Source organism: Wasmannia auropunctata, unplaced genomic scaffold (assembly GCF_000956235.1).
Source record: "Wasmannia auropunctata unplaced genomic scaffold, wasmannia.A_1.0 LD335986.1, whole genome shotgun sequence".
Classification (NCBI taxonomy): Eukaryota; Metazoa; Arthropoda; class Insecta; order Hymenoptera; family Formicidae; genus Wasmannia; species Wasmannia auropunctata.
In genome coordinates, this window is record NW_012026904.1 from 1,654,211 (window position 1) to 1,679,258 (window position 25,048).

The window sequence follows — 25,048 nt, forward strand, 5'->3', positions numbered from 1 at the left end:
CCGCAGGCGAATAAACGCGATGAATAATGCATCGCTACGTTGAACAAACTCTATCCCTGATACTCGGCGATACTGGTCGCCGCGCCGCGTCGGCAGAGCTCTCGCGGCGCTCGCAATTTAATTAGTTAATTTCAGATTGTAAGCCGGACTATAAGTCTGCTTGTAATTTGCGGCGTCGTAAGTTCAGAAATTAAATTGACATTTACGCGGGTGTCGTTAGAAAATTCATTGCAATGATCAAACCTTGATACACGCATACCTTTATAAATCTTCCTTAAGATTTATAAAAGACATTAATAATCTTCGTCATTAAATATTTAAAACGTTAAACATTTAAATAAAGTTTACTCAATATTGAGAGAACTAAATTTAAAAGTAAACTCATATTTAATGCATACATGCATTTATAAATCTTTTTATAAATCTTTTTTAAGATTTATAAAAGGCGTCAATATTATTCATCACTAAATATTTAAATCGTTAACATTTAAATAAAATGATTTATTCAATATTGAGAGAATAATTAAATATTAATACAATATAAGAAAAAATAAAATTTGCAATTTTGTTTTTGGACCGTTTAATTTAATAAAATTTATTATTAAAAAAACGAAAGAAAAACGTAGATAAATACATGCTAATGATTGGATATTTTTGGACGTTTGGTAAGCTATAGGAAAAATTACGAGATTGCAAAAAAATGCTTTTGAAATTAAAAACGACCATTCCAGTATTTAAAGTAAATATATGAAGATTACATGTGCATATTCTATTTCTTCTTAGAAATTAGCCGATACACATAAAACGCAATATGCGGAAAGCTTTATCGCGCTCGATGATTTTTATGGGCGCGGTTCCCGGGTGAGGTTCAAGAGCGGGGCGCGCAACACACGAGATGCATCATGCAAAAGGCGCGTGGCTAGTGATAGGAAGGAACTGCGTACGTGCGTGTGGGAAGCTTAGCGCCGACGTAAGGCCAGTCGAGAGAGGAGAAGCTTGAATTGACGTTGATTGGGCGTGCGACAAACATCCGGTCGCATTTCACGTCCCACGACAGGGAATGCGCCTCTCTTTCTTTGGTGCACTGCACGTTTGCGAGGTAGATCGAGAGATTGCTTCTCGTTTTCTCCAAGGATAGAAAAAGGGAGAAAGAGAAAAGAAAAGAGAGAAAGAAATAAAGGAAGATAAAGTTGCACTTTTCGTATCTCGCGCGAATGCGCTTTCGCCTTTTACTTGGCACGCGTATTGTACACACGCTCGCGTTTAACAGGAGAGACGATTTTCCGCGACAGTATCGTTGCGAGCAATTTTCTCCATCCACGTGTTGACACGTGTACATTGAAGAACATCGCGATGACAGCGTAATCGCGATTTCTTAGATTAATGGCGAAAGAATTATTCAACGGAGATGAATGTACTTTTTGTCAGTGCGGTGCAACCGACGGAAGTCCGTATGAGATATTATTTCATGACTCTCACGGGGAAGAACTTGCGTTGCGACACGCGGAGGGAAAAAAAAAAGGATGAGCCGCGACACCGTTAACGATAAATTTCCTGCCTGCTGCCTTTGTGTCTCCGGCATCCTACTTTAAATAGCGTTTACGCGTCACTGTCCAAAATGTAAAACAACGATTTATCGCGCGATAGCGCGCCCCCGCGCACAAAAACGGCGATGCATAGCTGCAGACGCCGCGACAGCTGACACTATCGCGACGCGACGGAGCAGAATCCTACGGGCGATCTAAAATTGCCACGTTGCGCGCCCGTGGATTCCGCTAATTTGTTACTGCCATCGCGATAATGCATTTTACTACAGCAGCAACGTCGCTGACTGACGCTCTTTGAGAGTGCCGCAAAAAATGTTCATTATATAAAAGCTCGCGATACATTTTTTATTAAAAAAAAAAAAATACCGATAGAGAAACGGAATTATAATTTATCATTGTAACGATGTTTTTTTTGTGAATTTTACATAAACATTAACTAAATGATAGTTCCTTCATGTGATGCGTATTACACATTTATTAAAAGATCTTTTCAATAAACATTTTCATTTGACACGAAAATGTTTAAATTGTAATTTTCTTAAAATTCACTTGGAAAGTTCTAAGGACGGCAGAAACTTCGAGATGATATATAGAACAACATAATTTACATGGATTTAACGTCGACGGATGAGATACAACCGAACTTGATTAGACGATCAAACCGCATAGTAGTTTCGCGTCGGATAAATCGCACGTAGTCCGTCTTGTCTTATCTAAATTGGCAGTGCAATTATAAGTACCAGAGATGCAATATCTCGCAATACAGTTTCCAAGATATCGTCGTATGTTTGCCAATAGGATTGTCCGGCCGGGATTATATATAGGATGGCGAAGCGCTGCCAGCCATGGATGTGATATTACTTGTCAATGTCCGTACCGGTCTGTATTAAACTCAATGATTGACGATAGGAGCGGGTACTCGCATACTGTGTATCGACTATAGAATTCCACGGTGTTGCGGCTTATCTACTAAGATTGATCCGCGTAAGATCACGGCATTATCAACTAACTTGATAGCGCGTGCTGCACGTAGATTTATGCAGCGCCGGTCTCCGGGTATAGCGTATCGTAGTAACGAGTCATGTATCTCGACCCCCTCCTTCTCCCCCAAGTCACCAATATGAAGCACAGACGCGCGGAATTGTAACGAATATTTTATGATAACAGATACGCGTCCATTAGTATTGCAGAGAAGTAAATTATGTTGTGTCGTCGCGGGAGAGTTTCGCGGTCGTGTAAACGTGCGGTTTACATTCTTGAAGCTGTTTGCAACTACTCGGCAATACCGTCGCGCGCGCCGCATGAAAAATATATATCCCAAACTTCTTCCCCTGACGTAAGCGATAGTTTCGGAGGGAGGAGAGGGGGGGGGAGGAGGGGATCGCGATTTTCAGAACAATCTCGTCGACTACGTGTCGAAGAAAACTTGTTAAGCTCTCACTCAACGAGATTGGTCGCGTAGCGCGCCAGGGGGAGGGAAATTATACTTTAATTACTTCGATTCCCGTGCGAGAAAAATGCGAAACTTCGCGTGTACGTAATGGCTAAAACATTGGCCACGGATATAATTTCCGCACCTTTGGAAATATCCGCGCTCGACGCGCTCACGCGACACGTTTTCGTTTTCAGGTGCTATAGCATTTCGGAAGCGTTCTCTGTGTGCGATCATTATTATCATATATTTTTCAACAAATATCTCACGGAGAGACGTGCCGTACTTGCATGCGCCGTCTCGCTATTGTGGAGACGGGACTGAATAGACTCGTAGTACCGGAGCGAGCCGCGAGCGTCTGAGAGATCGTCGGGTTGTTCGTCTCCTCTCTAATTAACTGTGAATTTACTTCTCTGCCTGACGGGCATCGTAGTCAGGCAATCCTGCAGGACCTGCAGGATATCGAAGAAAACTGGAATTGGGCCAGTTATATTACGGAACCGTATACATAACCCTTACATACACATATATGTATGTATACATAATGTACGCTCGTATGCATATAGATATACTTGCGCTCGTACATTTAAATAGGATCGTCTCTAAGACCAAAGGTACCTGCCAATTCGCTGAGTCCACAAACTATCTCGTCTTTGCGCGGGTTGTTCGTGCCTCCTATATACGAGTCCTCGAATAGTTTACAACGATAGAAGAGATCCGCGCGCTCGCTTAAATTCACGACTATCTTCGTTTGCGCACTGCTCGTTTGCCAAGTGAACGATCAAAGGACGCTCCGTGTTCGACTTTTAAGAGGCACTCAAAATTTTTAACGCCGATAAAATTAGAGACGGCTAAGAAAAAAAAAACTTTATGCCGCATAAAAAAAAAACAGTAAAGATGTATGGTTTCCGTTAATAACGATTAATTCAGCATTTCAGACTCCGTTATGCGGCACGCAACGTGTAATTAGAGATATGAATTCCTGCAGCACGGCCAATGATAATTTCATGCGTCTCTTATTCTTTGATTATCGAAAGTAATTAGTATAATTTTCCTGTATGCGATTTTCTTGATAACGACCGCACGTATATTTACGTATAATGGACGGCGTGCCGGCTGCGTGACAAAAATATTTTATTACTACGGAACATGGAAATACGCTACCGCGAAGTTAGATTAATGCGCTTTGATACTACCGACATTTCTACATCAATAAAAATTGCTTTCCGTAGAATTTCTGCTGATGTTATATACTACGTTCATCAGTTTCGTGCGAAAGTGCGAAAAAAATTATATACACATCCTTTTTTCTGTCCATTATCTGTCGCGTTGATGCTTCTCGTGACTTCGGATTCGATAAAAAAAAAGTGACTTACAATTATCTCGACTATTATCTCGACCATTATCGGGATCATAAGACCGTTGGTGTTCCATTATCGGTATCTGCGTATCATTACTATTATTTCCTTAATTATACCGCTGGCATATTATCTCACGAGATCGTTTTGCTTCGCTTCCTTAATGAAATGTGGTCAGTAAACAATCCATTATTTTAAATAAAGGGTTTCAGTTACTGATATCAATGAAGAATTATTGATTTCGCAATTGTAATGCGCGATAAAAGATCTCCCGCGGATAATTTCCAACCGCGTGCGTTTATACCGATTCCACTTTTCCGCGTCGTTGCCACGTGAAAAAAACAAGACGTCAATGTAAATTGTCTGCGACGCGCGAGATTCCTACTGGAAGATACCCCCTACCATGGCGACGTTGCACGCGACCACGCAATTTCAGAGTTACGAACTGGCCGGCGCGACGGTCAGCCAACTCGCGGCTCTAATTGGTCTGCTTTGCCTCGCTTGATTGCATACAAAGTAATTAAAAGTGTCACCATTCTACTTCACTTCTCTCTCTATCGTCAAACAACTCGTCTCTTTCTCTCTCTCTCGCCATTCAATACTAATCGCCCCTTGTAAACTCGCTTCCGCAACCTTTAACGGCGCATTTTCCGTTGCAATTGCGTGCTATTATTGTCGCGCTATTATGAAACTACACGTATTTCAAAGTTTGCGCAGTTCCACTATGTGACAATGTACAAAGTTCACGCTCTTCATTCTACATTCTTACGATCATTCCTGACCACGACAACGAAAGTCAACGAAGAAGTTGTACAAGTGTTTTTCTATAAACACGTCGGTTTATTGTGCAAAAAGAGTTTGCGAAACTTTTCGCCAGCAGCAGATGCTGCGCGTAAAAATCTTGCTGCTAATTAGGCATTATTCTGTTTACGCGAATACTGTAAATACTCTCAAGAGCAGACAGTAGTTTTTCAGACTCAACTTTCTCAGAACTCAAGAGCTCATTTTCAAACCATTCAACCCATCCAGATCATTTAAACTATCATAAAAAAATAATCTATATTTTAAAAAAATAAAAATTATATGTTACGAAAAGTCAAGGGATACTTCATGTAACATTTATAAGTACTAATATTTGTTCGAAATATAGATTTCAAATTTGAAAGACGATTTGGAAATAAAATGAAATCCCTACTTAGTTATACGGAAAGCAAAGGCCGGTATTCATAGTCGATTCTTATTTTAAGACTTAAGTCTTAATGTCTTAAAAAACCGTTAATGACTTAAGTTGCTAATATGGCTCTATAATTAGCTTATGACATCTTTATTATACTTAATTATACTTAAGACTATCTTAAATGTAAGAACTGACTATGAATATCGGCCAAAGAGTTAACTTTAGTCAACAATCATGCTCTCGTTCTAGATACAAAATTGCTCATTGCCATGTTCGTATTTACCTGGATAGCGGTCCACTGCTGATGATGTAGTGAGTGTAGTAGAATATACTGGCGATGGAGACGAGCAGCAACGCCAGGACGCAGCGCTTCACCGTCGCTTGCTTGACGACGCAGCGCGGACCGACGGCGCCTAGTAGAGGAACGCCAGCTTCGCTTGCGGATATCCTCATCACCATCGTCTCATTCGACGACGTCTCTACGGATGCGACAACGCCTCGACGTGGATTATCGCGAAGTCTTCGTCCTCGAGCGAGTCACGGGACGTGTTCGCCCGCGGCGTACGATCGGCGCTGCTACGCCAGTCAACGTGTCTGCCGACGAGAGGTCAGGTAGCAGCTCCGAGAATCGTCGATGCTCGTCGGGCGTCTCTTTCGTCCGCACAGCAGCATAGAACACCTTCGTCGCCATGGACTCGCGTTTGCAGTCTTTCGTCGATCATTCACGTGCAATATCGAATATCGCGCTACGTTTTAACGAACATTAATACGTATTTATCGATTTGTAACACTAATTTTCCTCGGTAAATTGTATAAATTAAGATTTCCTTTAACTTCTACGTATCTTCCGATGTATCCTCGACGGAAGCGATGTCGGTAGATCCAACGACTCGAATTCGAGGGAAACCAACGGTTGAAATCGAGTTAAAATCCCTGCTCTGGGCTACCTCGTCGTCTACCTTTCGATTCCACGATCAATGAAGTACCCTTTGATGAGGTTAACGAGCATCGGACTTCTCGTCTCTCGATGCGTTTCCTCCCCGCGGCGAAGGGAGTAAATCTACTTAGTCCGGCGAAGAGAATCCTAACGAAGAAATTTCGAGGCGATCGTACTTGAGACGGGCGAAACGGATTCAAAGTTCATCTAGACGCGCTTAATTCCGCTGGCGTCGCGTACACGTTCTAGGAAACAACACGATGGTCCTCCTGCTCGAGACCACTCGGTCCAACCGGTCGCGAACCTGATCGGCCCCGGATCAAATCCCGTCGTCCGTCTGTCGAGTAACATCGATGATGTCTCAGCATCGAGGCTCTGGACACCACTTGTTGCACTTACGTGAACGCGGTACGATCGCCATTTCGCAAGCAGCACGAGAGCCGTGCCTGCCGTCAGTCGCGAGCTGCGATTCTTTTAACCCATCTGGCCGGTTCTTACCACGGACCGTCGACTGTCATCGAGATCTCAATGTCGAGACGCGCGACACTTCGTGTCATCCTTGGATGTCCGCGAACGCGTATTAAGTCGCGACGCGTTCTCTCACGGGACGATCGTCGCGAAACGCACGTCGACGTCTCATCGTCGACGTTTCAGAATCATCTTGTCTCCGGGCAATTTCGTTGTAAACGAACGCGACTCCGCCGTTCGGCTTTCGTACCTCGGAACAATTCGGCGCGCGAGAGACGGCCAGGGCAAGCTTCACATCCGTGTCCTCGCGGATTCTTGCGGGTCTCTCCGCTCGTTCGCTCGCTCGCTTCGCCGGATAGCTGCCGCCTGTTTCCGGTGTCGTTGCACGGCGAGCGGGTTCACGGCTGAACCATTTGTTACGGCGCACGACCGCCCCTAGACACCATCTTGGACCCCGCGACGTGCAAGCAAACCGACTCACTCGTAAATTTCGAACGCTGCTTCGTGTCTTCCGCCCGACCCTCTTCTCATTCCCGCCTCTAGTTACCCCCCGCCGTTGGCTCCTTCCTCTATCTGTCAATTAGGAACGATGTACAGGCGCAGTGTTTCTTACGCGAAATAATTTTCGAAGTTTATTTCTTCGCGTCGGCGACCCTTTTCGTGCGACGTTGGAAAATCCCATGGTATCGCTCTGTAACAATCATAGAGAGAGAGAAAATCAGAAAAAATGGATATGACACGATGACAATGGTGTTACATATATTCACAGATTCTGTATCATTAATTTATGTTTGAGGTAATAGATAGAAGTGTTCAAGAGATTGGAAAATATTTCTTTTAATCTATCTCCTATTTGAAATTATTTTAAGATTGTACTTAATACATATAATAAATAGATAATGATAATGTCAATCGCTGGGGATAATAGTGCAAAAAGAGACGATTGCGCGAGTCATCTTGAAACAATTTAACAACAGCAACCGGATGATTACGGCGCCTAACAACTCCAATTAATCGACTATAGTTCAGTCATAGCGGTGCAGCTCTATCCGGTGCCACCGGCCTCCTCCCGACTAATTTTTTTCTCACCGGTTATACATCCGCCTTCAGCTAGAAGTTCATTAATCAGTCTCCCCCTCCCCCTAACCCCTCAGCCACCTATCCTAAGCGAGCGGCCCCGCGGCGTTACAAACTTTCGTTTTATCTGTTGTATTCGCGCGAGTCCATTCGCCGCCTCGGACCCTCTGATACGGGAAGAGGGGGTGGGAGGGAGGGGAGAGGGAAGAGAAACGAAGAATGCGATAAAAGGCTCCAAGGATAAATTGAAAATGAGACTGCAGAGCGGTAAGAAACGCGGGAAAACGTGGAAATGGATAGAATCGATGTCAAGGAGACCCTCCGGAAGAATATCACCCTCCGCGCGCAATCCGACCCCCTCCCCCCATCACCCCGCGTCTCCCGGGAGCTGACCCGACATTTTTCCCAGGGAAAATATTGATACCGTCCACGGAGCGCGCCAAGCTGATTTCGGGGAATCAAGTTGAAAGGAAGAGAGAGAAAGAAAAAAAAGAAAGAGAAAACGGATGCGGCAACTTCAAAAAAGACTTGTTCGCGAGGAGAGAGGGGAGCGGGGAACCGCGCGACGACATTGGCGCATGGAATTTAATTACACGGTCGGAATGACTGACACGCTAATGGGTGGACGGGGCAGCTCGTCGAACTTTGGCAATACCTTCCCCGCTTTTCTATTCCCCCTGTCCCCCTCTCGATCGAGATCCACCGTTCTTTGACTCGCTGACGTGTAATGATGGGATAGTTCGCTCGGAATGAAACTTGGCGCACGGTGAAACAAATGCTTGACGCGAACACAACGCGTGAGAATAGAACAATTGTTTCCGTGTTTACGTGCCGGAGAGGAAAATAAATTAGACAATTCGTTTCTTCAATGTCGTGTTATTTATCTATTGGGCTAATAATTTTTAATGTACAAGACAAAAGCGACGTAATGTAAACGTAATGAAAGAATGAATGAATGAATGAATATTTGCAAATATTTGAGAAATATTTTTTCTGATTTTTTTTTATATGGTTATAAATGGTTATAGGTGTTACATAAAGATGCTATAAACGAGCCAAGATAAATATATTTCTAAATCTCCTACACAGATGATATCGCAAAATGTATATTCAGCTATTTATTCTACGTTCTTTAGGTAACTTTGAAGTTATTTGTCTTGCTAAACAAAGACAGTAAATAAAATTTATAGCTGTAGTACTCCGCGCTTTTATTTAGATATATGACAGCATCCATACTAAATTTCCCCGAGCACGTTCAATCCCGTGATATTTGTTCGTCTTACGCACCCCCGGAGCAACTTTCCTCGCAAATTCCGCGCCGCGCGCGAAGTCGATTCATTTATTGCACAGAAATAATTCCTACCGGAGTTCCTTCTCGATCTTACCCAGTGCCGGGTGCTTAATTCGAGAGACACGTTTTGGGCTCCCCGAGAGGGTCGTTAGCCGGATGCATCACGTGCGCGGATTTAGAGGGAGAAGCCACGTAGGTGCACCGAGGCCGAGATTGCACGAGGAAACTACTCGATTGGCACGAAATGATTATCGGAGGTTCCTCCTGATTATTCGTTCGAACGAAACCATCTTTCTTCCTCGCCCCTGCCGAAGAATCTTGGCGAACCTCCTCCCTTCTCTCCGCTCTCTCCCTCCGGATCCGTCTGGGCGGATCCAATTTCATTCAAGCTACCTAGAATATTCCACCATGCACGCACACACATACGTACGCGATCCACGGCGTATACGTACTTATAAATACCCGAATGCAACTGGGGTTTTTAATTTACAAATGCCTTCCACGTAATCAATTCCAGCTTCTTCTTTCAAGCTTCTATCTTTTTTGGAGTGAAAAGTTTCGATGGGATTGCCATCAATAGTTAATGAGGGACGTCTCCCGTGTAGCAGAGAAAAGTTTTTTGGACGTCGATGTGAAATCAGGAGTCGGTCTGCTACACTTCGGTATACGCACAAAAACCTTCAAATTACACTACATAAATATTGAATATAAAAAATAGACGAGGTAGAATTAAAAAAAGAACGACAAAAATGAACAATCTCGTTTATGAATGTTTTATTATATGTCGGATCCGGAAAAATAGCATTGATCGGAAAGTGTCACACATCCCCAAGTTTCCTGCGACATGATTGGTGCGCTTCTTTTTAGCTCGTCGTGCAACAAAGCACTACGGAAACGAGGAAAACTCCCAAGAGAGTGTTCCGTAAGTATAGAAATCTCCCAAGTGAGACATATTTCTCGAAGATAGGGCATGCGCGAAATTTATCACTTCCTTCGCAAAAAAAAAATAAAACAAATAAAAAGACAATCGCGTTCTCCTTTCAATTACATAATTTTTTTAAATACCCAGAAGTTTTAATATTTAAAAGATATAATACCGATAAGAATTAAAGCGTAAAACAGACTTGCGAATTTGATAAAAGTTAACGATCTACTCTATTAAAACGTTAAAACCGAGTAATAAAGGATCAAGATTTTTTTCCCCTCAGAATATTGGATCCCTATTTTCCGATCCTATTATCTTCGCATACGATATTATCAATAAAGCTGAGTTTATAAGGTGTTTCGTAATCCATAAAAAAAATCCTATATTGCATCACCTATTAATGCGCGCGAACCAATTCCATTATTCCATTATTAGGTTGAGCAGCCTCCGCAGGAATTTCAAGAGAAAGAGCGGCGTCCGCAGGCACATTAAGCCCGCATATATGTTGTCGCTCCATCGAGCTTCAAAGTGTTAATAAAGGAATCAGCAATACATGTCAAATACAACCCGAACGTCACGCGGAATTACGCGAGGCTCGGGACGGGGGGCTGTTAACCGAAATTTTTATTTCGGGCTGGCTGCAATATGTCACGTCCTGCTGCGTGTGATCCTTGGATTATAATCTATCGTACAACATAGAGGTGTAGCTCTTTTTTTTTCTTGTCGGCTGTATTCGGCGGTGAGCACGAAAAAACAACGGCCGGAAATAACGCCTATTGCGCTCGCCGGCTGACCGGTCTCTCGCTTTCCGGCGCAATTCGTTGCACGTTACACACACACGCGCGCACGATGTGTTTCTCCCGCGGACAAACGCGCGCACGTCCGCACGACGTACGTATGTATTTTTGGCCGGGATAGAAGCGCGAAATTAAATCCGAGGAACGCGCACACGCACACACGGTCATCCCACGTTTTCATACGCCCCCGTCCTCCCCCCTCCTCTTGCTCCGGCTTGCGTGTGTTGCGCTATGATATCGCGATATAATATAACCCAGCCAACCCGACGTCTCTCCGCGACTCTCGCCAGCAATACAGACGGTTTGTATCGCGCGCCCGTGCGCGAGCGAAACTTTCACAAAATACCATATAAGTCGCGCGGGACGCCCGCGCGATCCATTATTTATGCGTGTCCGACGAATGACCTCGCGCAACACGCGAATTAAAATCGTCGCGCCGCGAGATACGCGAATGTCGAATTGATGCGTTGTCAATGTGCCCCGACGAAGCCCGATATATGGTGAAGTAGATGTTCACATGTTTACGTGAACATGTTTATGTATGTACATACATTTCTTCCTATGTAGATTGACTTCAATCTCGATTTTATTTACTCTTTATCTTTTTCTGATTCTTAGAACTAGAAAAAGATAAAAAATAAATCAAACCGAAATTAGAGTTAATCCGCATTGATAGAAATGGACATTATACACGCGTATTACAAAGTTACAAAATGGTATCCTGCATGTCACGTGTATTACAACGCAACTGTAGAAGCGCATGTGAAATAAGAACGATAGATATATATTTTTTTAATTGCGTTCTGGAGTCATCGAAGTGTTCGAAATTGCAGTAACTTAGTAAGCTACGTCGGTGCGCGCAAACACGTAGAGTTTTGAGAAGACGCTGGAAATGGCATGCGAGCGTGTCTTTGCTTACGTAAAGGAAATCAAATATCCTGCCTGATAATTACAAGCCACGTGCTGTAAGAAATGAGCGTGTCGCGTAGACGGGCGAGGAAATTAGCTGAGAATTTACATACTGCTCGCTCGCGAGGGCAACGCGATTATACGGAAGGCTTTCGAGTGTCAAGGAGACGTCTGCAATTCATCGAGTAACACGAGAAGAACTACATAAATGTATTAAAATGAGGTGAAATTCATCTAAACTTAGAAAGTGAAGCGAAAATTTATATAAATAAATAAATAAATATCGTAAATAAAAGAACAATTTACATAGTATTAACACATGAGAGCCAATAAAGTATGATAGGACTCGCAAATTTAAAAAATATAAAATAAAAGAAGAAAGCGACGAGTACCAGTCAGCGCGGTAATTAATGCGCAATGAAAATTCTAAATATAATTAAATTTTTAATTAAATATATTTAAGTAATGCAACATGAGAGTCAATTATTCATTTCGCCCAATTCTTTCTGTTCATTTAATTAAAATTGAAATGATCAAAAACTTTCAAAAAATTTTTAGTGTCTGAAATTACGTCAAAGTCAATGTGCATAAAAAAAATTGAGATTTGTTTCAGAATAAATAAAAATTCGATATGTCAAAATGGAAATGGAATATTCTATACAGCGCTGTGTTTTACTGTTCGTTAAGACGTCTCAACACGAAAATCGAGATTGCAAAGTCGCAAATTAGGATGAATGAAGCAAAATTCCACAATAATTAAATGACTGTCTCAGAAGTGAGAAGACGCTAAATTTAACAGCTGGCTGGCTAGACTGTCTGACGTCGTAGAGAATCGAAGTGGCGTATTAACGGCGAAGATGGAATTCTGGTATATGATACAAAGGAGGGATGATATCAACCATGGCTTGGTAGTAGTAGTTTAAAAGCTGCGGATGAAGCACGGCCTCCGCATATTACCCGACTTAAAAAGCAATTAACTGGCTGACGAGGCGTGCGGGAGATTTTTTTTCGTACCGCGCCCGCATTACATACGGCTTTTTACGGTCGTTTTGTATAAACTAGTACTCTCCGTAATTTGTACCTCTTTCACCCTTTCTCTCTCTGCTTTTTCAAATCCCTGGATTTAAAAAAAGGAACGTTGTACGTGTCTAACAGTGTCTTTGCTTCTTCGAGAACGCAGTGTTAGGTAAGTAATTTAATACTATTTCTCCGCGTGTTTCCACGGCGTCGGATAGAAAAATATCGATTATAATTATGGAAATAACGCGGCACACGAGAAGACCCGAGATGCTGCGATGGAAGATAAGTCTTGGAGCGACGGAAGCCGATAACTGTGCGTAGGTGCTTTCTGCGATATGAAAATATTGCCTCTATTTTCCACGTAGCATGCTAGTAGCGTGTAAATACATGCTAATTACGTGCATTAATATTTATTATTTAATGTATAAGAAGACGCGTGCAAACATCCTATTTGCATTCTATTTCTTATAAATATAAAATTTGAATTAACTTCGAGAGCGCTTTTTCGCGGTCACAGCTGGATCTTAGATGCCTAATAAATTCTATATGAATTTTTCTGAAATCCATGTACAGCCGTAAAAACTGCGCGCCGATTCAATGTTCGGACTTGAAACGCAATTATTAGCTGAGGCTGAAATAGAAATATCATATTGATCTCCCTAATCAATCGATGCTTATAAGCATCTTAAAATACTGAAAAGAACTTATTGCGAAAAATATTATCCTGGCTGAGGTAATATTTTTCGCAATAAGTTCCGTGTTAGTAAGATCAATATGATATTTCTATTCCAGCCTCAGCTAATAATTGCGTTTCAAGTCTGAACATTTAATCGGCGCGTAGTTAAACGGCTGTACATGGATTTCAGAAAAATTCATATAGAATTTATTAGGCATCTAACAATAACATCCAGCCGTGACCGTGAAAAGGCGATCTCGAAGTTAGTTGTGTTATTCACATAGGGTCTTATTCAAATTATAATTATTATAAAATTTGAAATTTAATTATACATCGAGCCACCAAGAATTAACGGCTACGTTATTTATAAAACATAAATTTATAAATATTTAACAATTAAAATATCTATTTCAGAGACATGTAAAATTTGACAAAATAAAAAAACTGAAAAATTTTAATAGCGAGAGAACCAAGAGGAGAATTAACTGCTAATTTAAACTAGATATATTTTCCTATCCTATGTAATAAGCTACAGGATTTCTTGAATTTAGCAAGCGATTATCCCACTTATCGTTTCGCAGCAGAGACAGTTTTCGGATTTTACTGTTGCAATTTCGGGGAATTTGTGGGCCACCGCAGAATCTCTGAACCGGCGTATTTTTACCCGTCGCGACCACAACCGGGGTGAACGGATCTATTGACGGTGTTGCTGTCATTTCAATGCTGTTGCACGCACAACGATAGACGGGCAACCGAGATGCACGACCGGGGCTAGATAGATGCATACGCATATCGACGGCATGGTAACGCCTCTTTACGACTGCCGTCCGTATCGCGCGATATTTAACGTGTCGTCATAATTCGTCCTGTCGCTCGTTTTCGCTCGCCGCCCACGGGATTTTGCGAGCGCATCGAAGTTTGCGCGAACGTGGCTCGTGAAAGAATGCAGCGAGAGAAATAGAGAGAGAGAAGCAACGTATATTTCGTACCATTTTCTCGTCTTGCACGTGCTCCATTCGAGATCAAACTCGCGCGGCAGTTAATATTTTAAGCCCAGGGTTACGAGCACAGACCGCAAATATAACAAGAGCGAGTATTAACGCGTTGAAATTGTCGGAAGCACGGAAATTGTTTCTGAAACTTTTGTACATTATACATGCATAAATCGTATATAATCATATAAATTGAGAAACATGAAAATATAGAAAATGTATAGAACGAATGAAGGGCTCGGTGCAAAAACCGGTCCATTTTTTTAAACTTGTACTACAGCATTACTGTACAACAAATAACTGTTTTGCAAAATACTACGCGAAATATTTTATGAAAACTGTTGAAATATGTAAATATCACTTTGTTAGAAGCTGTCTGTTTTTTTACACCAAAAGACGCGGAATGTTGGATACGTTAATTCCACTGAAAAAGTTATTTTCGTCAAAAAATGGAGCTAACCGGTTTATAAACTGAGTCCTTCAAATATAAAATACATTATCAGTTTGAACTGTTTACTTATATAGTTCACGGCTCATTTGTCTTAGTATCAGTCTCGTGATTCTCTTACTACGGTAAAAACGAACAACTTATTTTTGCGTTAAAATTCGAGAAGGGAGTAAGTATGATGTATCGTGTTCTGAACTGCTACGTTGATCATTAATTAGCTGCCGCCGGCGTTGTACGTCATAGTAGGACATTCAAGAACGAGCGCGCGCGACATAAAGCGCAGGTAATGAATGCGTCTCATTTACGAGTCGTTTGAAATTATAATTAAAATTGAAATTTCCTAGGAAATAACAGCGCGGAAAGATATGATGTAGTTTAAACGTTACTCAAATGAGATTTTACACTATTTCGAAGAGAGTAAGACTGCAGCTGCAGGAGAGCCGACCTAAATATCAATTGCCATTTTACGTTCGATCGCCGTTTCGCGGAGGAACTGATGATGTTTTCTATTTATGCGCGCACAATTAGATCAAACGAAAGTTCTAACGAAAAGCGGACGAACAGTATTTGATGCGAACGTGAACGCGCGCGCGCTTGTCCCCTTGTCACGCGCATGTACACCTTCGTGTACATACATGTGTAGGTGTGTGCACGCCCGTCTTTGTTGGATTATTGCTCACTCGTCCCTCGTTTACTTTTCGAGTGCTCCTCTCTCGGCGAGTACAGCGCGTCTAATTACGACTCTGTATCCGCTTACGGAAGTACTTGTGCAAACACGGATGGGAACACGCAGGAGCGGGGTTATCGACGTCGTTATTAAATTTACCAGAACTACAATATTTGTGTAGCGATTAATATTACTGATTAATATTATACGTGGATTAGTATATACGGCAACTCTTTCCTGTTCATTTTGATAATAAACGACGCCATTAACCCGTGTAATTACACACCGGTTATGATTAGAGGACACCGTAATATTTGTTGTTTGCTAAATGCTAATTTACAATTTCTATATCAATTCTGACAAATCTATTTTCTCTATAATTCCAGTTCAGAATTTCCTAAATTCTAATTTCATTCGCTGCCCGTGTCTAATTAACATAGTAAATACCATAACATGTGGTCTTATCATTAATGCATGAGATTCTTGTTTACTTGTCCCTTCTATCTAAGCGATATTTAATCTTGCGCTATGTGAATAAAATAAATAATGATTAAATCCTCAATATAACGCGAATTACATATGGAGCAACCGGTTTTGAGTGAACAGAAAAATTTTTTTTTTGAAATCCACTACACGACTGAACGTTTTCTTGTTGATATAAACTCTGCAAATATCATGAATATTACACGAAAGCTTAATTACTATATCCAAACGACTAATGAGAATACTTTGCCCAACAAAAATACATTTTTAATATTTATGCGACGACGACGAGTTGTCGTCCGGTGAGATGCTGCATCTCTTGCACAGTTAATGGTCGGTAAAGTACATTTTAGTAGAGCCCACTCGGGCATATGGCTGGTACAGTACGCGATAATTATGGTTGTAAGCTGAAATTGCGATCATATCGACGTGCCGGCAACGCTGTTAACTTGCCACGGTGCCGTGTAGTCGTACGTTGTACGTGTTAATTCGGTGTTAACATCTGTCGTGTGTACCGACTTGCAGGGGATAGAACGCCTAGCTACGATATTTGCACTAATGATGGCACCGTAAAATGGAATGCGTGCGCAGCGCGCACTGCAAATCGGTAAGCTACGATTTATGGTAATTAAATTCAGCGTATGTGCGCTCAAGAGACAAGCCTGAAGTTATCTGTATTAGGGATTTTCCACAAACAAATGTTTCGTCAGATGTCGAGAAATTAATTCTTACCCACCATATCCGGGGGAAACAAGAACGCGTGCGTATTCATGAGCAATATAGTAATGTATGCGCTCGGCACAGAATTGCTTACCCGCATTGCCAACAATAACGAGCTATTCGACTTCAATCAACTCAATTCGGCTGAGTCCATTGAAATGTTCGAAGCGGCGCATAAACTCGGGCGGTAAACGCGTTTCAAGCTTATTTAATACATACAGCGACTTAATAGACAGTCGTGTTAATGTAAAGTGGTGAATTTCCGCATTAACGCTCTGTATAATCACCAGCTGCAGTTTTGGAAATAACAGAGTTTATTCGAAAAGCCAAAAGGATTTCGCTCTGACATCGTGTATACACATATATTCCGCCGCATCCCCGCGGATATTGCCGCCGCATTTCTTGACTCGAGGAGAAAATTCAATTTCAGCCGATAGCGGTAAATTCCGCGGCGCTGGCGATTTCGTTACTTCTCGCGTGTGCGGCGCGGAAAAGAGACTGCGAAATTCACACCTTTTCGCGTCAAAGCCGCGAGTCGGCATCGAAATGCATTTCTTAAGAGCGAATGGCCTATTGAATTTCGCTTCGCGCGGAGATCTTAAACTCCACCGGGGACATAGAGGGAAGTTCGATTCTCCTCGGATGATGCACGGTTCCCGTGTTTACCATCCCAAGTTCGCCCCCTTTCGCCCTCCACGTCGCCGTTGCACCCGATCCCTACTGTGATGCACACACCTCCATGCAGCCACCTCTAGGTCGCCGCCGACGCCGCCGACGCCGCCGCCACCGCCGCCGCTACCATTACCAGCGCATCTTCGACTCTCGTCCCCGCCGCAGCTCGACGTTCTCTTTTTCATTTTGCCCCAAGGCATTCCGGAGTTCACCTCGTACACCTCCGCTTCGTTCTCGAACTTCCGCGACGCGGATTTACGGTCTCTCGTCCGCGACGTCGTCGCTTAAAGCTTCGTCGTTGTCGTTGTTGTCGTCGTCGTCGACGTCGTCTTTACCCGCGGGATATTTTACTTTTGCGGATTAAACCGTTGCTGTATGCGCAAAAAAAGGGAGAACAAAATTTGCATGTACGAGTAATTATGATAAATCCTATGCTATCCTAGCCTTATTAACACTGAAGGCAGTTACTTGAATTTGACCCCTTCGTATAATTTCATAAATTTGTAATTTAACAAAATTGTAATGTTGTTCGGTTTATGTAGGTATAATGAGATGCGGGTAATAAAAGCATGGACTGTATATATTCGATGAATCCTCTTAAAGATTCAACCATGCCGTAATAACCAAAGCACAAAGAGCTATATTTAAATTTATAACTAGAGAAGTACTTTAAATCTCCCAGCATGCATATGAGTGGAGGTATATGCATAAGGTATTAACAGCTTAACATAAATAACACGACTACGTTCTTCGAGATTTAAATTTAAAGCTGCAAAGTAAGTCAAAGTAGTGAAACTATTTATCAAAAAATACTCGCTCGTGGCGTGCGGTAACGCGCCGCGACTTATACTTCATTCCCAGATTCGTATCAATCTCTGTTGTTATTAACAGGACTATCGTTCGTAAACACGTTGCATATTGATAATATCGTATTATTTGCATTATACTAACGTTGTAACAACACGTCGCGCGATGGTATAACGCGCACATTATTATCATACGTAATAGCCACAATAATACGCAATAATCGTGCTGTATCATAATTAGTTGTCATACATACGGTGGCGATGTATCGTCATCGTTATTATGTCGTAACACAAACGCGTTAACGGTGTGACTAATTTCAATAGACGTAAAATCCAAAGATTTAATCAAGCTCCGTTTAAACGGCGTTGATATATCGATACACATTGCGCTGATTTTTCGAGATTCGAAATCATATTTTTTTAAAATCAATTAGCTAATATACAAATTAAAACTATTTGTATTTCGCATCAAACTGTTGTATTTTTCATTTAAATTTACGCAGAATATTGATATTTATATATTTTTTTAACTTTCTTATGTAATCATATTGCAAATTAAAAGTGCAACAATAAATTGTAATAACTGGTAGTCACAATATTATAACTATTACAAAAAGCATCAGTTTTAGTACTCTCGTAATTTTAGTAATCCCGCCACGATATTCTCGCAAAAAAAATCATTTAATCTAAATGAGTAGCAACGAGAAATAAAAAGCATATTCCAGTTTCAATTTACGAATTTTCACATCTCGTACTTCTCACTCTTTCGATAGGTAATAGAGTGAAGATAAGAATGACGACGCTGGTCGTTCAGTCGTAAACTCCTTTTATTGCGTTGTATTAGAAAGTCGTTGAACCGAGTCCACGTAAAGATATCTATGTAAACGTTGCTCTAGTACAAGCTTTCTCCCGATATGTGTACGATCCTGCATAATCGTGTGTATGTAATCGTGTGTAATTGATCTTCCGATCGTAAGTTCTGTGCTGTACAGAGGCAATAACACGAAGACTCATTATCGTTCATCGTAACTTAAAAGCGACAGGTTTGTTTTAGGAAAAGATTTCGATAATTCTCAAAAGCTATCGCGAGTTAAAACTGTTCCATTAAGTGGACTGGCCTTTACCATGGATCGTTTATTCGTATTACCGGCTGATAGCGCGACGAGGCATGCAACGATTTATGTACGCTATCTTTAGAAATGATCGCGTTTCTTCGGTTAAATCGCTCGAAATATTGATTTTATGGCGACACGGCACTTCACGATCGCCACGACCTGCAGGTATATATGTATATTCCAAGTGCAAGCTTTTATCGTTGTTATTCGCGGAAAGAATTCCAATTCACTTAAATGATACATCGTGATAAGAATATCTAATATAAATAATTCTTTTTGAAAAACAAAGAAAATTCTGGTCTTCTTGATAAGGAAGAAAATAATATTCTGATTAGAACTGATTCCGCCGTCTAGAGGAAAGCAAAAGCTATTTTAATAAAACCAGCTTCGTATTTCGCGAACCGCATGGCTGCAACATTTCACAATGTAACTGAGATATTCTACATTCCTCTCTCGCGGAGTATATATTGTAGTTTTCATAAATGTACGCCGCATTTTTCTTCATTTATGATGATGATACGTAGAGTATTAAAGGGGCGTTGTGGTGCACGGAAAATCGCGCTTGCTTGCGATAACGTCGTCGTTATACCGCGTGACTAATTGCAAATGCAGAGAGAAAGTTTGCAGACGCAGGGGGGGTCTAGAATTGGTACATTGTATAGATAATAATATATATAAAACGGCCAACACACCCATTGGGATTTCTAAAAAGGCAGTTGCGTCATCTGCGCTGAGATAATACAACATTCGTTCCACCACATTACACTTCTAGACCAATCTTTCAATAGACTGATTGAGACACGATTATGGAAATTACAAAAAATTATATAGCGTTACTCTTACATAATCATTTTGCATCCTGTTGGGTCACAATAGTTTTATAGGATAATAAATATTAATATTTTAAATTTTGAAATCTGAAGAAAGAAAAAAGTTTTAGGCTACTTTTAAATTTAGTTTTAGGCTATTTCAATAATTAAATTTAGTTTTAGGCTATTTCAATAAATTTTGAAAGGGGCTACTTCAAAAAGAATTAACTTAAAATTATCATCCATACTAACAAGCCACAAAGCGCAACTGATATAAAGCGCAATTGGTCTAATAAAAGTGGAATTTTGCGGAATTAATATCATGTGATTATGTCACATTATTTTTTTGTGTAATATTGTATTTGACTGTATTCCGCAATAATTTCGAGAAATTTTATTAACCACGTAAATTGCTGATTTACAAACTAATTCAATTTTAAACTGATTATATCCGTCATGTATCAAATCATCTCTTTTTATTTTATTGTATATTTTATATATTTCAGCATAATTATATCAGAAAGGATACATATCAATTGACAATTTATTCGGTATCTCGGGAATATAAATGATAATGATAGCAGTAATAGAATCGAGCCGAGATTTAATACTGTTCGGATATTAACGCGAAAATGGATTTCATCTTTCCGCGTTGCGATCCAAATGATTATGGAATAATTGAAACTCAAATAGCAGACAGCGAAACAGCACGACACCGTTGTGCTCAAAATAAAAGCTACTCGCACGCACGCTCGGATAACAAGAGCATGATTGATGTCCGATTTAAAACAAAAGCGTTAATTAGGACATCATATGTACGCATCGTTAGTGCCTCGGTAATTTGTAGGACATTTTGAGCAGCGTTATTAAACAGTAGGCCAACCCATGTTTTGAGAGTCGTTTGATTTCCACCGGATGGGTAAATATTGAACGCGTTTCCGGTGTTTTTCGCAAACATTGAAAAATATAAACGCGCAGGAAGTAGATTCGAATAAAATCCAATTAGACAACGGCTCACGCGCAAATTAATTCACTGGGTCGTAATTACAATTGATGCAACGCGCGCGCGCGCACGCGCGCGAGACGCAAGCATTTACGGAAAATAAAACTTGAAATCCACTTCCAAATTACCATCGTTAAGTTCCCGAGTATAAATAAATCGCATTCAAGACGCTCATCCCCTGGGCTTCATTTAAAATGTTGTTATCTTCCGAGTTGGATTCTCCAGAAATATCCGACCCGAATAACTATTTGACTATTATTTTTAATGACCCGAATAACTATTCGACTATTATTTTTAATGAACGTTGAGATTTCATACGCAAATGGAACGATCGGAAAAATACGAAATTATCGGTTTATATCGAGAAATTAATACGGACTTTTTTCATCTTTTCAATTCGATATTCACGCTTCCCAGCAAGTGACTCGTAAAAAAATCATATGCTAACATCTTTCACACTATTCGTACAGATGCCTACTTATTCGTGGAATTCGTTAATTATAATAATTTCTATAAACAGATTGTCGTTTTTTTTTATGTTAATCGCAATGTTATTCCTTTGTTATGCAGTGTCTAAAGAAACCTTCCGCCGTAAATAAAACTTTTGCCGCTTTATTGATAATACAGAGTACGTGTAGCTGAAAGCCTTGACACGGAATTGCAACAAAAGCTGCATTCCCCTATTATTTCCTGTTTTGCAGAAGCGCGTTGTACTGCGAGTGCTCAGACTCTCTCTCTCTCTCTCTCTCTCTCTCTCTCTCTCTTTATCCTCAAAACTTTCAATGTTCTGCGACACGATGAGGCCTTGATACAACGCTTATTGTTCACTAACTTTTCAATATCCACTCATTTTATAAACTCAGGTCTAGAACAAAATGATATTATAATAGATACACTTCGTATGTGGCGCTTTATTCAATAGTTATTATATGTAGAATGAGCTTACGCAGAGAGGAAAAGTACTGTACATAAATAAAAAAAAAAAGCATATTTTTATGTGTAAAAGAATCGCAACCGTACACTCGACTATTATTTCCCCGCTCGCATTCTGACAAGCGTAATTTTTCCGAATAGGATAAAAGAGGAAAATGAAATAATGCGATTAGCTGAGGATTCGCCGAGGATTCTAATGATTTTATTTAATCTCGTGTTTATCTCCGAATCTCGAGGTAATATTGAAAAAAATCCGCTTTCCGTATTCACGTCGGTGCTTTAATACCAACATTCCATCGATATTTATTCAATATTCACTACTCCATCAATGCGTTCTAATTCTCCTATTAATCGAAAAAAAAATTCGTTCCACATTGACATACTTATTTCTCATTTTACCTATCATGCATATGCATCGAGAGTGCATATTCACGCACTCGGTACAACCAATCGGGGAAATGTTAACTTCCGCATGGAATATACACGAATTTTCGACAGCTGTACTTCCCACGTCAATTATTATTTAAATTTAGTACAGTTTACGTATAGTTTTCAGTATACAATTAAACATATAAAACATTTTATAAGCTCTTATATTGTACATGCGTTATTCAATAATCGAATGAAAACTTTGTAACTATCAAGCAACATGTTTTAATCGTTTCTTCGTTTATTTAATAATTTAATGTTTATTTAATAATTCACAATAAATTGCAAACAATTTTAAAAACTTCTTAAGAATGTATATTTATAAATTTGAAACTTTAATAAAATTGAACAAAAATTCAATTAATCATCAGCCTAATTGCATTTCATGCACAATTTGCTACGATGTAAATAATAATACAAAATAATACAAATTGGACGATACAAAATGTATTTTAATTCGGTACTACTTTCTTTTACGTCTTAATGACATATTGACTGTTGTGATGCACATTACAGTGTTTTTATATCAATATATTGTTATAATAAAAATTCTACTGTAGCGTACACGGTATAAGGTCTGCTGGACAGACAACGTGTTAATTCGAAAGAAATGGAAAGCGATCGATTCTTTCCTTGATATATATCGATAACGTGTCTTCTGACCTTGATATACCGATAACGTGTCTCTCCGATGTTCTTCCTTTCTTCCTCCCCTCTATCATAAGTAGTCATCCTGTCCAAGACACGCTGATCCGATCGGCGCTGATTTGAATGGCAATTGATGCTAGCAAAACCGCGCTGACGTATTGCCATAATGCGGCACCCGGCGATAAAGTGTGTGCGCGCAACGTTGCGTCGTGATAAAGTACCGGCTGATCGATGGCGACGGAGGGAGAGCGCGATAGGGTATCTGAGATGGGTCGCATACGGGATAGGGGGAAGATGAAAGAAAAAAAAAGGGGAGGGCGGAGAAGCGAAGGAGGAGGATGGCGCCGCCAGGAAGCACGAGGTGTGCGCGACAAGCATATGCGAAGGGAGGAAGGAAAATCCGAAGAGTGTGAGGATATTACGAGAGAGGAGGTCTATCGCGATCTCTGGAGAGTATCGATAGATTCGGAATACCGAAAGGTCGTCGGACGACCATCAGGGCGTTACGGTGATCGTGATAAGTGTTCGCTTAAGGGACCAACGAAGGAACGGCGCGGCGATACATCATCGACAAATCGCCGAGCCGCGATATAAGGTGAAATATATGGTGATTGGATTGATGTTGTGCAAAATGCAAAAATATCCACCGCGTTTCTCGCAAGCGTTTCTTACGTGGAGCCGCTTTCGCGAATTTTGAATAAATGATAAATAATATCGCTTAATTCGCGATCATACTTCAGTATACCCGGTTTAATCTTGAGACGGTATCAGCCGTCCTTAATGATCACGGCTGCTGTCCGAAGTCCGGTCAAAGGTTCGCGATATCAAAGAACTCGGGGCCGCGGCATCAAAGGACGGGTCGATTCTGATAAAAAATATCTCGAGAAAGAGCAGACAAAAGAGAGAGGATTCTTCCACTTACGAAGAAAGTATCTCGACCGGAACAGGTTTAATGATGTAAGGGCGAGAGTTTGCGCTTTGCGCCGCCTCGCTTCTACTACTGTCTCTATAGGAACATAACGGTAAATCGCGGATAATAAGGGATTGGGGACTCTAAAACGGACCGATATAAAGGCGAAAAGGGGAGCAGGGATATGAAAAGAGGCTGTTGAATCGGGTTACGTTTGTGGCGATTTTGTGACCGTTGTCGCGCGCGCGCGCGATGCGTTTTAATGCGGGAAATTGCGTTGACCGTCGCGCTGACCGAGACACTGGTTTCGATCACGTAGCCGGGACACGCATCGCCATTATCCCGGTGCACGTGCCGATAATCAAACGCTTTAGTCGGCCGTAATTAGGCGGCCATGTCCGGTGCGCAACGCGTTCGCCGTTAATGATGCAGGTATTACGCGCAGGCAAGTCGCGGCTGCAATGTAGACGCGCCGTTGCGCGACGATTTTACGTCGGCTCTCCGGCCGCGGTTCTCTCGGCTGGCTCTCTCTCTCTCTCTCTCTCTCTCTCTCTCTCTCTCTCTCTCTCTCTGTCCCGCCATTTTAATTGCACGTTAACAGCTGTCGACCCGCTCGCTATCGGAGACTCGTTAACACGACTGCCACACGTCCACCACTTTGCCGCCACTTCGACCCGGTGTCATTAACGGCGCGCAACGAGTGCGACGTAGATATACGTTCGTAGATATACCCTATGTACGTGAGCGTACGATCGATTCTCGCAAGTCCTCCCATTAAAACTTGAATGTCCTTGTGAAA

General features: G+C 41.2%; 1 protein-coding gene across 1 annotated transcript in view; it reads right to left on the reverse strand.

The window, feature by feature from the left end:
- LOC105454360 (bifunctional heparan sulfate N-deacetylase/N-sulfotransferase) overlaps positions 1-25,048 on the reverse strand; it is a 107,309-nt gene that overhangs the window by 64,230 nt on the left and 18,031 nt on the right. Inside the window, exon 2 of the mRNA XM_011696925.1 lies at positions 5,798-7,610. Within this exon, the coding sequence (XP_011695227.1) occupies positions 5,798-5,973 (176 nt within the window). The 5' untranslated portion in view covers positions 5,974-7,610. The remainder of the gene's footprint in view (positions 1-5,797; positions 7,611-25,048) is intronic.